The sequence below is a fragment of the Puma concolor genome, chromosome E4, assembly GCF_028749965.1.
Source record: "Puma concolor isolate L17-30 chromosome E4, mPumCon1.1.hap2, whole genome shotgun sequence".
Lineage (NCBI taxonomy): Eukaryota > Metazoa > Chordata > Mammalia > Carnivora > Felidae > Puma > Puma concolor.
In genome coordinates, this window is record NC_141683.1 from 67,439,825 (window position 1) to 67,456,699 (window position 16,875).

A 16,875-nucleotide genomic window follows, 5' to 3' on the forward strand; every position below is an offset into this window, starting at 1 on the left:
AATTGTGGGCTAGCTCAACCACCTGGCAGTCCAGCAGTATTCCCTGCCTAGCTTGGTTTTGCCAGGTGGGGTAAGGTGTAACCCACCCCACCAGGACCGTAAGAATTCTGACATTAAGGTTTAAAGGCATAGGTAGAGTTCCTCACTTAGGAACCATCGTCGGTTTTGGTGCCTACAGGTGCAGCCCTGGTCCTGGGACCCTGCTTCAGATGGGGTGGGTGAGGTGAGGAGGGAAGAATTCTATCACCCTCTCAGCTTCCTCCCTCACTTCCTCATTCCCCGGGGAGAGCGGAATATGCAAATGTGTACTTGTTCTATATCAAGCAAGTCTGATTCAAGGATCCTAGGATCCTTTTTTTTTTTTTTTTTTTTTTTTTAATCACTATTAGGGCATTTTGTTTTGTTTTGCCTTGAAATTTACTTTGATTGGTAAAATATAAATACACCAGTCTTTCAGTAATGGTATTCATATCCTCTAATTTTCTTTCACCTTATTTTTATTCTTTTCAGTTTGAGCATTTCTTGGGTATGTAGCAATTAGTTGTTTTTACTTGCTGACCTAAAAAAACTGTGACTGTCACTTCAAACACTGCATGGAAAATAGAAAGTACTAAATAAGCACTAGGTGTTATTTTTATCAAGACAGAAGAGGTACAAAGAAATGAGAGTAGGAATAGAACTGTAAGCAAGTATGTTGTAGGCTTAAAAAATAGTAAGAGTATTGTGAGCAACTGTACTCCAGTAAATTTGAAAATGTGGATGAAATGTGCATTAGAAAAATATAAGCCACTGCAATGTACTTGGGAAGAAATAGAGATTATCTGAATACCCTGAGAACATTTAAGGAAACTGAGTCTGTAATGGAAAGTTCCCCTTCCACAAAACTTCACTCTCATCTATTTTTAGGCATTTGGTGCCTTGTCTCCTTGATTTTTAAAATTGAAATACGCGTCAAGTTAACACAGGAGTTAAGTGTGCAGTGAAGAGTTTTGACAATGGATATACATCTGGGTAACCGCCTTTGCAGTCAAGATATAGAATGTTTTTTTATCACCCTGCAAATGTCCTAGTGCTCTTTTCCGTGAACATCTTCTTTCTGTTTCTCCAGTCACTAGCTCTGGTTTCTGTCACCAGAACTTAGGGTTACCTGTTCTGGAACTTCTTACAAATAGGATTATACATCATGTATTCTTTTCTGTCTGATGTCTTTTTATCCACATAAGGTTTTTGAGATTCATTCACTTCGATGTATGTGTCAATAGATTTTTCTTTATTGGTGAGTGGTCTTCCATTGTACAAACGTATGATGGTTTATCTGCTGTTGATGTCATTTGCGTTTTTCCCACTTTTGAGCCTTTACAGTAGAGCTGCTGTGAACCTTCTTTTACTCCACGTGGTTTCATGGATGAGTTCTCTTTTACTTTTAAGAAAGTGATAACTGAATCCTATATAAATTGTTTCAGAAAGTTTGAGAATTTTTAAAAATCTGTTTCCCTCACTTTATGATGGTAGTGAAATCTTGATCACAAAGCTTGAAAAGGAGGATGGTACAAGGGGCGAACGTTGTGTGGTGCAGTGTCCCTTATGAATAGAAGAGCAGGAATCATCAAGAAAAAATGGAATCAGATTTAGCGTGTATGTGTTTTTCAATACTAATAAGACAGACTTATTTTTCGATTTAATGTCTCTGAAATTGGAGTGCTTTTTTAAAAGAAATGGCTTCTAAAATTATAGTTGCCAGTGTATTCTCTCTTGTAGCTGCACTTGACGTAGTGATGCCTCTTTACAATTGGTGGAATTTTAGACTCCGTGATATGTGGTACAACAAACAAGTATGACCACGTGGGTTTCATCCCAGGCTACAAGGGAGTTTCAGCATTACAACATCTATTAGTGTAATATACTGTATTAGTACATTGAAGGAGGAAAACCATAAAATAATCTCAATACCGAAAATGGCAACAACATTGAATAGCCATTCCTGATACTTTTAGCAATTTGGGTGTAGAAGATAATTCTCATAACCTAATACTGAATTTTTTTCCCCCTAGTATTGAATTTCTATTGAAAATCTAAGCCAAGGACTGTACTTAATGGCAAAACATTAGGAACATTCCCATTAAAATTGGAAGCAAAATAGGGCCCCTGGGTGGCTCAGTCGCTTGAGCGTCTGATTCAGCTCAGGTCATGATCCCAGGGTCGTGAGACCCAGCCCCACGTCAGGCTTCTTGCTGAGCTCAGAGCCTGCTTGTGTGTGTGTGTGTGTGTGTGTGTGTGTGTCTGTCTGTCTGTCTCCCTCTCCTCCCTCCCCTTCCCCTGCCCCCCCATGTTCCTCTCCCCCACTTGCACGCATGCTTTCTCTAAAAAAATTAAAACGAAAAACTTTTTAAAAATTGGAAGCGAAGGAAGAATGATTCTATGAAGAAAATCCCATTCACAGTAGCACCAAAACTGTAAGGCACCTAAAACCATAGATAATAAAAATTACGGATATAAAATAAATACATAGATGTATAGTTGCTAAAAGATAGCTATATAGCTATATAGGTAATAAAAGCTCTCTGCAGAAAAAAAATTCAGTATTATTGAAAGACCTAAAAGAATCCTCATCAGTAAGATATAATGTATACTTAGATGGGAAGAGTCTGATTATAAAGACATCAGTTCTCTTTAGATTAATATATGAAAATCATTGTGATCCCTGACAAAATCTCAGTGTGTTTTATGGACCCTGTTAAGCTAATCCTAGCATTCATCTGGAAGAGCCATGAGAATTTAAAAACTTGGTCTGCTGGTGTGGAGGGGTCCTTATAGAGCTTCCGTAGTTAAGTGTGGTGTTGGTCCAGGTGTAGACATAGACACAGGGTCATTACGTATCTAATGTTGCCTGGATCTGTTCCAGATTATGTTGATTGTTCTGGCAGTTGTTTGTAGGTTTCCTTTGACTCCAACGACGGTTCAGGGAAATAGCTTTAGGAAGTTCTGAAAGAAATCCACTTGATCTGCAGCCTGCGTGGTATTAGAAGTCAGTGGTATTGGGACAGAAGGAGATAGGGCCCTCATCTCACACTACATGTGAACACTTACTCCAGGGAGAGACTAAAGACTTGAAGTGAAAAGTAAAACCTTAAAACTTACAGAAGGAAATATGGGACGCTACCCTTAGGACCTCGGGGAGAAGGTAAGGGAGATTTCCCAGGACAAAACCCACAAATCGCGAGAATAGAATTGTGGTTGCCAGGGGCTGGAGAAATAAGGGAGAGGGCGGTAAAAGAGCACAAACTTTCAGTTAGAAGATGAATGAGGTCCGAGAAGCTGATGTATTATAACATGGCGACTAGTTGATGATACTGTATTATATAACCCAGCTTTTCTAACAGAGTCGAATTTAAGTGTTTACCAAAAAAACCCACCCAAAACAAAAGTAAACACGTGATGGGTGTGTTACTTAACTCAGTGAGATGTATATGTAAGTCACGTTGTCATGTTGTATACTTTAAATATATGGCAGTTTCATTTGTCAATTATACCTCACAAAAGTTGAAAATAGTGAAAAAGACAAAAACACAAATTACAAATTAGACGACTACATTGACATTAAATAAAATTTTTTGGGGGGGGCGCCTGGGTGGCTCAGTTAGTTAAGCGTCCGACTTCGCTCAGGTCACGATCTCGCGGTCCGTGAGTTCGAGCCCCGCGTCGGGCTCTGGGCTGATGGCTCAGAGCCTGGAGCCTGCTTCCGATTCTGTGTCTCCCTCTCTCTCTGTCCTTCCCCCATTCATGCTCTGTCTCTCTCTGTCTCAAAAATAAATAAACGTTAAAAAAAAAAAATAATTTTTTTTTTACAAATTAGATATTATAAACAATGAGGAAAAACATGCCCACATGCTGAGAGATTTGTAACACGTGCAACCTAAGTTGAAGTAAACAATTCCTGAATATTAACCAAAACCCAAAGCAAACCACACACACACAGTGTAAAAAAAAAAATGGCTAAGGATATTAACTGGCATTTTACAGAAGAGGAACGTGAGACAAAAAAGATTCTTAACCTTAATAGTAATCACAGTTGTGAAGTTGAAGACACACAGGGTAGAATTCTAGAATTCCATTTCTGGTTACACAGCCTGGAGATACGTTCACAGGTAAGCACCAGGAGACATTTATGAAAATATGCATTTCAGAATTTTGTAAACTAGCAAAATAGAACCCTACAACAATCTGAAATTGTTGGAAACAAGCTAATTCTATAATCAGGAGAATTGAGAAGTTCGGTATTTGAAAGTAGTCCATATGACAATTAAAACTAATAGACTGGAACAATGTGTATCAACGTGGATAACATGTTTCAGAAACAATATTAGTATAAAACCAAGTTGCACAGGCTACACACAGTTTGGTATCAATTACAAAGTTTAAAGACATTCAGAAAAATACATAGTCTTAATGGTTGCATATATGTGTACTAATAACATAAATGGCAGATACAGTAAACAGGGTAGTGGTTGCTAACCTCTCGGGAGTGGGGGGAAGGAGATGATACGGGAGGGAAATGGGATACTTAGGGAGAGTCAGTACCGTTCTGGTAAATATTTTCCGTTACACTGTTTATTATTTGTTATAAATATAAATACAATTTGTCTAATTAGGTTTTAATATTTCCTTTCTTTAAAATATTAATGATCATGGCGGCGCCTGGGTGGCTCGGTCGGTTGAGCGTCTGACTTTGGCTTAGGTCATGATCTTGTATTCGTGGGTTCAAGCCCCGTGTCGGGCTGTGTGCTGACAGCTCGAAGCCTGGAGTCTGCTTCGGATTCTGTGTCTCCTGCTCTCTCTGCCCCTCCCCTGCTTGTGCTCCGTGTCTCTCTCTCTCTCTCTCTCTCTCTCAAAAATAAAAATATACATAAAAAATATTTTAAAAATGATGATTATGAATCCTTTCACTATTTTCCTTTTCTGTAATTCTTTTAGTCTTCTTTAACATCTGAGAACTAGGAAGCATAAGAGACTCTTAAAAACTGAGAACAAACTGAGGGTTGATGGGGGGTGGGAGGGAGGGGAGGGTGGGTGATGGGTATTGAGGAGGGCACCTTTTGGGATGAGCACTGGGTGTTGTATGGAAACCAATTTGACAATAAATTTCATATATTGAAAAAAAAAAGAAATCACAGAAAATATTGAAATACAAATTGTCATATTAAATAAATAAATAAATAAATAAAATCTGAGAACTAGGGCTGCCTGGGTGGCTCAGTCGGTTAAGTGTCCACCTTTGGCTCAGGTCATGATCTCACGGCCTATGGGTTCGGGCCCCACATCAGGCTCTGTGCTGACAGCTCCGAGCCTGGAGCCTGCTTCTGATTCCGTGTCTCCCTCTGTCTCTGCCCCTCCAGTGCTCACACTCTCTCGATCTCAAAAATAAATAAACATAAAAAAATTTTGTTAATCTGAGAAATACACCAGGAGCAGTTATGTGTAGTAATTATACAGCTTTTTTTTTTTTTTTGAGAGCACAAGGGAGAGGGGGAGAGAGAGAGAGAGAGAGAATGAGAATCTAAAGCAGGCTTCATGCTCAGCGTGGAGCCTAACAGTGGTGTCTTATCTCAGCGACCATGAGATCATGACCAGAGTGAAAATAAAGAGTTGGACACTTAACCATCTGAGCCCCAGGTGCCTCAGCTTAATATATATTTTTCTAAAGTTTGTTTACTTAGAGAGTATAAGCTGGGGAGGGGCGGGGGGGGGGAGAGAGAGAGAGGGAGAGGGAGAGATGGAGAGGGAGAGGGGGAGAGAGAGAAGCCCAAGCAGGCTCCACATTGCCAGCACGGAGCCCAATGTGGGGCTCGAACCCACAGACTGTGAGATCATGACCTGAGCTGAAATCCAGAGTCGGATGCTGAACTGACTGAGCCACCCAGGTGCCCCACTATCTCTTAAAATAAAAATATAATACATTTTTTATAGTCATCTAAAAATGATTTAGGTAATTTCTAAGGGTCCTCTAGCACTAAAGTATAGTTCTTTGATGTTTCCAAGCAACAGAAGAATATTTTTTTAATATGCCACTCTGACAGTTCAGGGTGAATTCAGACATTGAGGATAATGAAGCCAATTTCCTATAAAAGTTGTTGTTGTTTTTCAGTGCATCTATCCTTTCTCTGTCCTCCACAACAGGTGTCACCAAGCTTTTTCTGTAAAGGGTCAGACAGGAAATATTTTAGGCTTTGAAAGCCACACTGTAGTCAGTGCTACTTGCTTCTGCTGTCATAGTGGGAAAGCCAACAGAGACAGTACTTACAAGTGAACGGAAGCGACTTTATTTACAACAAAACTTTATTTTCAACAACAGGCAATGGGCTGGACTTAGCCTGTGTGTCAGTATTTGCCATATTGTGGTGTATTGCACACAGAAATGTCTTCAGTCCTACTATCCCGATTGTAGATGAGAAAATTGAGGTATAGAAACCTTGAGTGGTATCATTCCAGTTAAAATGACCCTAGTTGAGGACACAGATCTACAAAAATGTTGCTAAGGCCAATGCCAGAGAGACTGCTGCCTATGTTTTCTTCTAGTTTTATGGTTTCAGGTCTCACATTTAGGTCTTTAATCCATTTTGAGTTTATTTTTGTGTACGGTGTGAGAAAGTGTCCAGTTTCATTCTTTTGCATGGTGCTGTCCAGTTTTCCCAACACCATTGGTTGTATAGAGTGTCTTTTCCCTGTTGTGTATTCCTGCCTCCTTTGTTGTAGATTAAGTGACCACATAAGCTTGGGTTTATTTGCTCCCTATCCTGTTCCGTACATCTGTCTGTTTTTGTGTCCATACCATACCGTTTGATTATTACATCTTTGTGGTATAGCTTGAAATCTAGGATCATGATACCTCCAGCTTTGTTCTAAGTAGGTCTCCTCAAGAAAGGGAAACAAAAGAATAAATTATGGGGGCTACATCAAAATAAAAAGGTTTTGGGGTGCCTGGGTGGCTCAGTCGGTTAAGCGTCCTACTTCGGCTCAGGTCATGATCTCAGTTTGTGGGTTCAAGCTCCGTGTTGAGCTCTGTGCTGACAGCTCGGAGCCTGGAGCTTGCTTCGGATTCTGTGTCTCCCTTTCTCTTTGCCCTCTCCCCGCTCACGCTGTCTCTCTCTCTCTCTTTCTCAAAAATAAACATTAAAAAAAAAAAAAAAAAGCTTTTGCACAGCAAAGGAAACTATCAACAAGACAAAAAGGCAACCTGTTAAATGGGAGAAGATATTTGTTAGTGATACGTCCAATAAGGAGCAAATCTCCAAAATATAGAGAGAACGCCTCCAGCTTAGTAACAAAAAAACAAACTATCTACTTAAAACATGGGCATAAGCACTAAATGGACATTTTTCACGAGAGTCACATAGAGATGCTGAACGTGAAGAGGTACCGAACATCACTCATCATCAGGGAAATGCAAATCCAAACCACAACAAGATGTTACGGTATCCCTGTTGGGATGGCTGGAATCCAAAAAGACAAGAAATAACAGGTGTTGGTGAGGGTGTAGAGAAAAAGGAATGCTCGTGCGCTACTGGTGAGCCTGTAAACTGGTGCAGCCACTGTGGAAAACATTGGGGAAGGGGTGTTCCTAAAAGAATTAAAACCAGAGATACCGTATAATCCAGTAATAACATTCCTGGGTATTTAGCCAAAGAAAACGGAAACACTAATTTGAAAAGATACGTGCACCCTTATGTTTATTACAACATTATTTATAATAGCCAAGATATGGAAGCAGCCCAGGTATCCACTGATAGATGATTGGATGAAGAAGATGTACATACATAGAGCGGATTGTTACTTAACCATAAACAGAATGTGATTTAGCCATTTGTGACAAGATGGATATACCTGAAGAGTATTATGCTAAGTGAGATCAGAGAAAGACAAGCGTCCTGTAATTTCATTTCTGTGTAGATCTAAAATACAAAACAAATGAACAAAGAAAGAAACAAAAAAACAGATGCTTAAATACAGAGAATGCACTGATGGTTGTCAGAGGTGAGGTGTGTGGGGGGATAGGTGAAATAGGTAAATGGTATTAAGAGGTACAAACCTCCAGTTATAAAATAAATAAGTCAAGGAAAGAAATGGGAAAGAAAATGACCCTAACCACATGGTAATGGAATTCTTTTTGCATATATGATGTTCATAGAAGATTCTTTTTCTTCCTCACCAGGTAGAATACATGGAGAGGGTCTAATCTCTTAATTTTTCACAAGTTTTACATTGTGATTAGAAAACGCGTTGCTGGGTCTTTACAGGAATCGTTTTACATATGATTTTTGCCAAGGTTTGCAACACTTTTCCTTTTTCAAATGTAGAAACAGATACAAAAACTGGTGTGATGTGATTTGTTAACTAGATTTGGATACCTTACAAGCATATCACGTAAATTACTACCAAGCGGTGTGTCAGATGAATTTCAAAATCAGCTTTATGAAGCAATGTCTTTGGAATTACTTTGAACTGAAATAATTAGAAATTTATTTATTATGAGGTCGAGGAAGCGTATTTTTCCCTCTCCAATTTCACGGCCTAGAGGATAGTTTGTTTTGTGTGTGTCAAGACATCGTGGTCTACTCCGTGTATTGAAAGTAGGCCTAACGTGGTCATACTGGAATCTGTGCTCATTATATAGTTAATTCAACCTGAATGAAAACTGCCAAAAAGTTTTTATCTCCAGGAGAACACTGAAAGTGCGTGTGTTTAAGGAAGTTTTCGTATGAATCGGAGCCAGGATTTGAACCCATAAAGTTTAGTCAAATAGGTGTTCTTAGAGTATTGATTTTAAAAGAAGTTGAAGTTTTCAAATAAAATTTTGTCTTACCAAATAAATGGTTCAGTTCCCCCCCCCCCCCCCCACTAAAAATTGACCATATCTATCTTTTCAGGGACATCAAACCTGACAACATATTGATGGACATGAATGGACATATTCGGTTAGCAGATTTTGGTTCTTGTCTGAAGCTGATGGAAGATGGAACGGTAAATAAAGATAAATCTGAAGTCATTTTATCCATAGATCTCCCCCTTGCTACTTGTCCTCTTTATCTGCTTTAGAATCCACGTATTTATAGTAGTTAACTGTCCATCCACCCGTCCGTCCGTCCATCCATCCTTTTGACTTTCTCCGCGCCACCTTCTCCTACAACAGCGTTTAGGCATACTGACTCATAATAGGGTTTGTTTATAAAGTCCTTTGCCATTTTCACTGTGTATGTTAGTGGTGGTAAGATTGATATAGTGCGTCTTTTAGGAGAACTTTGTGTCTTCTTTAGAGGGACTGTTGATTGCACTTGAGATATTTTCACAGTTTTAGAGAAGGGAATGAAGTCGGTCCCAGATGGAAGAAGAAAATGTGGCTCCTTCCTCACCTTTATTTTTTTCATCTTTCTTCCCTAGTTGTCTAGTTTTTGTTTTGAGGGACAGTGTTCAACAAATGAATGCTTTAATCAGGATAGGCTCTATGTGGATTCAGTTTTACGTGACCATTTGGTTTAGTTGTCCTAACCCTACATCTTTCAGCTATTTTCTTTCACTTACATAGAAGTCTATATGCCCCAATTTATTCTCTGTTTTGTCTTGTTTTATTTTGCTTGCTTTTCAACTTCCTGGGTATATAGCAGAGGTCCAAATGTAAGTAATTTCAATTGGCAGGCGCTGTTTTTGAGAGCAAAGGCCATGAAAATTTCCTATTATTCTGGATCAGTAATTTGACTTCTGAAAATTTATCCTAAGAAGATATCTTGAAAAAAGTAGATTATATGACTTCTGCCTCTGGTCATGATGAAAGGAGTGATTGGTTCCAAATTGTCCTCTCACTATAAACAACTATAAAAACGTACATGGGGCGCCTGGGTGGTGCAGTCAGTGAAGCGTAAAACTTCGGCTCAGGTCTGATCTCACCGTTTGTGAGTTCGAGCCCCACGTCAGGCTCTGTGCTGACAGCTCAGAGCCTGGAGCCTGCCTCGGATTCTGTGTCTCCTTCTCTCTCTGCACCTCTCCCGCTTGCACTCTGTCTCCGTCTCTCTCTCAAAAGTAAATAAACATTAAAAAAGAAAAATTGGTGACAATACCAAATGCTGACAAGAATGTGAAGTCTGTCACTCACACATTACTGGAGGCAATGTGAAACGGTACAGACACCATAAAAAAGCTTAGTGGTGTCTTAAAAAAAATAAGCATGCAATTACCCTGTGATCCAGGAATTGCGCACCTGGTGTTTATTCCAGAAAAATAAAAATTTGCATTCCCACAAAAACTGTACATTTATGAATGGTGACAGAAGCTTTATTTGTAATAGCCCCAAATTGGAAAACCAGATGTCCTTCTGATGGTTGGTTAAAGAAACTGGTACAGAGGTGCCCCGGGGGTTTAGTCAGTTAAAGCATCCATCTCTTGATCTCAGCTCAGGTGTTGATCTCAGGGTCGTGCGTTCAAGCCCCGAGTTGATGAATCTTAGACTTCCTGTAAATCTGCCCTCCAAGGGTGTAATTGTAAGCTAACCCTTGTTCAAGGAGATCAGGAAGTATTTTTTTTTTTTTTATCTTCTTCTACAAGAATTAGTGTCTTCAGAGAAAGATAACAGGATCCGTGCTCTGTGCTCCAACAGCTTACTGACAGTGACCAGCGTTCAATCAGAAATCACCAAACCAAACAAAAATGGGGACACAATAGGGATTACGATACAGAGTTAAAAAATAGAAGCAGTCAGGGGCACCTGGGTGGCCCAGTTGGTTGAATGTTTGACTCTTGATTTTGGCTCAGGTCGTGACTAAACAATTAAAATACAGCCTTGAAGATTGTTCAGGTAAGAAATCTCATCAGAGAAAGAAATCAAATAGACCCTTTATTTTTTTAAAAAATTTAATGTTTGTTTTTGAGAAACACAGAGCACAAGCAGGGGAGGGGCAGAGAGAGAGGGAGACACAGAATCTGAAGCAGGCTCCAGGCTCTGAGCTGTCCGCACGGAGCCTGACGCGGGGCTCGAATTCACGAGCCATGAGATCATGACTCGATCTGAAGTTGGGTCACCCAGCTAAGCCACTCAGGTGTCCCTCAAATAGACCTTTTAGAACTTGAAAAGTATAGTAATAGAAATTTAAAAAATTCACAGGAGGAGGTTAATTCAGGTTAGAGATATGAGAAGAAAGTGCCAGTGAGTTTGAAGACAGGTCAAAAGAGATGATCCAGTCTGAAGAATAGAGAGAAAAAGACTGAAGCAAAATAAATAGAGGCTCAGGGATCCATAGGATTGGAATACTAGAAGAAGAGAGTGAAACAGGAGTAGGAAAACTTTGTAGGATTGGTGATTTTTACCAAATATGATGAAAACATAAATCTAAGAATCTTAGTGTATCTCAAGTTTATAAAAGGGATCCCACTTGTACACAATTAAGCTCCTGAAAATGAAACATAAGAGAAAAAATTGAAAGCCGCCAGAATTGAAAACATGTTCATAGTTTGGGAACATGGTAAGAATAACCACAGCTCTCTTGTCAGAAATAATGAAATGATGTCTTTGCAATGCTGAACGGAAAAAAAATGTGTAAACCAAGAGTTCTATGTCAAGCAGAGATATTCTTCAAAAATGAAGGTGAATAAAAGACATTTTCAGTTACATAAAAGATGAGACATTAATCTCCAGCAGGCCTGGATGCTAAGCAGTGTCCTTTAATCCAAAGGAGATGAATGATACCATTTGCATACTTAGATCGGTGGGATAAAGAATATCAGATATGATCAATAAGATAGGTAGGATAAAGACAGAAGACTATATTTCTTTGGAATGTGCATAAAAGGCATCCGATGACTGTTAAAAGCAAAAATAATAACACTGTCACATGGGGTTATGATATACGTGGAAGTAACACAAACCACGTGAAATGGTCTGTGGAATCACACTGCTCGAGAATACCTGCTGTATGTGAGACGGGAAGTGGGCAGTAGATCGTGCCAGGCATGACACGAGAAGGGAGAAATCGCAGGGTGGTCTTGCTGAGTTGAGAAACCACAGATCAAAGTCAGGAGGCTGTGGCATCAGGAAGTTGTGGATCAGAATCCTAGAGAGGAGAGAGTCACACGGAAGAAGAATTCCCTGGAAAGAGCTAGCGTTTCCCCACTTCTGCATGTTATCCGCCCCTTAGACTCACAGCTGGGACTCTGATTCACAGCCTTCCAGATCCCTGTGCATCCGAGAATGCAGTGCGTACCGTTTCTGTCCGCAGGAGTCACCCCCGATCAGGTTTATTCCTGAAATCGTGGTGCGTCTTCCCAATCATTCATTCTTTATTGATGACCTCAAAATAAATTTCCTGGACATAACAGCAGGTTTATCCTCCATTTAAAAAATTATAATGAGGGGCTCCAGGGGCTCCATGTAGAAAATTATAATGAGGGGCTACGACTTTGACTCAGGTCATGATCTCACGGTTGGTGAGTTCAAGCCCCGCGTCGGGCTCTGCACTGACAGCCTAGAGCCTGCTTCGGGTTCTGCCCCTCCCTCCCTCCGTCTCTCAAAAATAAATAAACATTTAAAAATTTTTAAAAATTATAACGAGTAAGCCTTTGTACTAGTTTTCTTTCCATTTAATTTCTTTTTCCTTGAAGCGATCTATATGTATTTTAAGAAGGGTTATTGTAAAAACTGCATTCCTGTGTCCTGTTCTTTCTACTCTGGATCTCTTTTGCTAAAGGAAGACACTTACAGACTTCTGGCTTTTCTTCTGTCGTTTCTTTTACTTACGTTTTTCTGGTTACCATATTTTGCTACTATCTTTTGATTATTTAGTTTTAGATTTTACCTGTTAATTTCCTACCATGGAAAATTTCCTACCGTCTCATCCAACCCATACGCTTTCGTCTTCCTAGTGTAAGTATCAGAGTCTTTCCTCAAATCCTATTCAGTTATGATTTTATATAAAATATTGTTCATAGTGCTGCCATGTGGTTTATTTTAATTATAATTATTTTCTTGAACAGCTTTTTGTTGTCCTTCGAGTAAGTGACCACTTTGCCTGGTTTTCTGTGTAATCCTTGCCAGTTTATCCCCAAACTCTCCACCCTGTAATTCCTCTCTCTCTCAGACACATTAAGTCACTTAGCGGTTCCCTTTTATCTTTTGGAGATGGCTACCCTAGAGCCTTGCCACCCCCCTTTCTAATCTGGACTGTTCTGTTGGCCTGTCGTAGCACAGTCATGCCACTACTGTCCCACCCCTCATCATGGGATTAGCTGCACGGCTCTGTAGTGGTACCTCCTCTGTCTCCTGGGTCCCGTGTCTGGCTTTCTTTCCCCCTGGTAGTAGCTGCCTGAGAAGGGTTCTGGGGAAGTAAATATTTTATCATCTTGCACATCTTAAAAATGGCGTCACTTCTACCCTCATACTTGATTGATAATTTATTTGGGCATAGTATTATAGATTTGAAATTATATCTAGCAGGCATTGCCTTGTCTTCTAATTTACTGTGGAGACATCTGTCGACATTCTAGTTCTCAATTCTTCTATTGTAACCCTCCCCACCCCCACCTTATCTGGAAGCTTGTGGAAAATTTGTTTGTCCCAGGGTTCTGAAATGTTACGATTATATGACTTTGGATAGGATTTATTTATCACCTGGGCAGCTGCCTCAATTTTAACCTTTCCGAAATTTTATGACTTTCCAAGTCAAGTGTCACCTTGCTTTTTGGCTCTCACCTGCAAGTTAAAACTCTGCCATCTTACTCACTACATGTCTTTATAAGAAGTCAGTTTCTGGGAGAGATGTCCTGCTGTAATTCCTTTTCTTCTCAAATTGTCTCGGCTCTCCTTGGCCATTTGTTTTTCCATATGATCGTTGGGATTATATTCTTGGTTTATATACATACGTGTACACACATACAAATACCCCTTCACAAACAAGCTTGTAGACCTGCATTGAATATAGAGGTTGATTTGGGGGAAATTTATGTCCATAACATGGAATCTTGCCTTCCATAAATATGGTGTCTCTCCCCTTTGTTTTAGGTTCTCCTTTATGTCTGTTTTTGAAGTTTTATCATTATGTTCACCGTAAATCCATGACCTTAATTTGTTAAGCTTGTTCCTAGGCATACTGTGGATTTTTGGGGGCATGGAGCATTATAAATGATAACTTTAAAAAGTTTCCAGTTTAATGGCTTGTTACTTTTGTTGAGGACCAAGTTGATTTTTGTATACTCATCTTGAACCTAGCAAGCTCACCAAATTTCTTATTCAAAATAATTTGTAGATTCTTCTAGATTTTCTATATAGACAGTCATATGATCCACAAGTAATAATCAGCTTCGGGCTTTGTCTTCTCCATTCCTTACATGTGCTATTTTTTACCCTTATGCAGTGATCTTCAGTCAGTATTACATAGATAGGAATATTGGGAGTTTCTATGCCTTCTTCTTGACATTAACAGTGTTTCTCCTATAGGGTCAAATTTAGCATGATGTTTGCTGTAAACTTTTGGTGTATATTCTTCATAAGATTAAGGAAATTTCTGTTTCTTATTACTAAGAATATGTTATTGTTGTTATTGTCGTAATGATTTTTCTGCATCCATCGAGATGATGATATTAGGATATTTTCCCTTTAATCTGTTAATCTGATGGATGACATAGATTGTCTAATGTTAAGTCATCCATTCTCTGGCTAAACATAACTTTATGATGAAGGCGTATTGATATTTCTGAACAAATTGCTAGGTTGACTCTGCTAATATTTTATATTGTATTGTTACCTGAGATTCATACTTGAGATTGATCATATCTGAGGTTGTGGTATGATTTTCTTTCTCAAATCATTCTTGTCTGGTTTCTGTGGTTGTGTATTTTAGCCTTATAAAATGGACAGGGGAGTAGTCATATCCTCTCCCCTTACCCATTTTGGCTTTAGAGCAGTTAATCTGTAACACAGGGGTTATGTAATTTGTAGAATGGTGGAACTCACTTTTAAATCACCTTTGCCTTAGTGAGGTTTTGTTTTCTTCTTCTTCCTTTTTTTTTTTTGTTTTTTTTTTGTTTTCCAGGTAGATTTTATACTATTGATTCAAACTTTTTAATGGTTATAGGTCTCTTTGGTTTTCTATTTCTTCCTGAGTCAGTTTTGGTAAGTTATTGTTGTTTTCCTATGAAAATTGTCTGTTTTCTCTGAGTTTTCTATTTTGTTGGTATAACGTTCAGATTGTACTCTTCATAGCTTTAAAATCTGTTACATGTGTAGGGTTTTTTTGTTTTTTTCCACCCTAATGTTGTTTATTTGTGCTTTTCTTTTCCTTTGTCAGTTTGCTATATAATAGAGCATCTGACTCTTTTTCAGTTCTAAATACTTTTCAACTTCAGTTAGAACATTTCTGTGGACCATGATTATATAGTTATGTGCTTTTTAGTATCTGTAGTATTGTATTTGCTTATTTATATACAATATCCGCTTTAGAGTAAGGACTATTACATGGGGCTGCCTCTTGCTTCAAACCTCGTATAGGGTGAGGGCCCTCTTGTCCTCCTGTATATGTTAAAACCTGAGGACCTAGAACATGAAAACCAACATTCCCCAGCCAGCCCCACTCCTTGCTCTAATGATTATCACCCTGGTTCCCAAACATTTCTTGATTATAGGCCCCTAATAATTTCTTTTTTTTTTTTTAAGAGCTCATTTATATGTTTATAAAGATGGTTGTTTTGTATTTTATGTAGCATTTTTAAGAGTTTGCAGTGGAAGAGTTCTCAAGTTACTTAATCTCAGGATTGCCAAATATGAGTCTATTCTAATGATTAACCAAGAATGATATTTTTTTTTTAGAAAATCCAGAATATTAGCCGTTATTCTACCCTGAGAATGTTCATTTTTTGATATGCTCCTTTATTTATTTATTTTTTTAAATATGAAATTTATTGTCAAATTGGTTTCCATACAGCACCCAGTGCTCATCCCAACAGGTGCCCTCCTCAATGCCCATCACCCACTTTCCCCTCCCTCCCACCCTCCATCAACCCTCAGCTTGTTCTCAGTTTTTAAGAATCTCTTATGGTTTGGTTCCCTCCCTCTCTAACCTCTTTTTTTTTTTTCCCTTCCCCTCCCCCATGGTCTTCTGTTAAGTTTCTCAGGATCCACATAAGAGTGAAAACATATGGTATCTGTCTTTCTCTGCCTGACTTATTTCACTTAGCATCACACTCTCCAGTTTCATCCATGTTGCTACAAAAGGCCATATTTCATTCTTTCTCATTGCCACGTAGTATTCCATTGTGTATACAAACCACATCTTCTGTATCCATTCATCAGTTGATGGACATTTAGGCTCTTTCCATACTTTGGCTATTGTTGAAAGTGCTGCTATAAACATTGGGGTACACGTGCCCCTATGCATCAGCACTCCTGTATCCCTTGGGTAAATTCCTAGCAGTGCTATTGTTGGGTCATAGGGTAGATCTAGTTTTAATTTTTTGAGGAACCTCCACACTTTTCCGGAGCGGCTGCACCAGTTTGCATTCCCACCAACAGTGCAAGAGGGTTCCCATTTCTCCACATCCTCGCCAGCATCTATAGTCTCCTGATTTATTCATTTTAGCCACTGTGACTGGTGTGAGGTGGTATCTGAGTGTGGTTTTGATTTGTATTTCCCTGATGAGGAGCAGCGTTGAGCATCTTTTCATGTGCCTGTTGGCCATCTGGATATCTTCTTTAGAGAAGTGTCTATTCATGTTTTCTGCCCATTTCTTCACTGGATTATTTGTTTTTCGGGTGTGGAGTTTGGTGAGCTCTTTATAGATTTTGGATACTAGCCCTTTGTCCAGTATGTCATTTGCAGATCTCTTTCCCCAGTCTGTTGGTTGCCT

The 16,875-nt window shown here is 39.1% G+C and overlaps 1 protein-coding gene across 16 annotated transcripts in view; it reads left to right on the forward strand.

Moving 5' to 3' along the window:
• The window catches only part of CDC42BPA (CDC42 binding protein kinase alpha), a 321,738-nt gene that overhangs the window by 140,260 nt on the left and 164,603 nt on the right, over positions 1-16,875 (forward strand). For all 16 annotated transcript variants that reach the window (XM_086694399.1, XM_086694385.1, XM_086694392.1 and 13 more), the window contains one exon: positions 8,922-9,015. In XM_086694399.1, the coding sequence (XP_086550525.1) occupies positions 8,922-9,015 (94 nt within the window). The remainder of the gene's footprint in view (positions 1-8,921; positions 9,016-16,875) is intronic.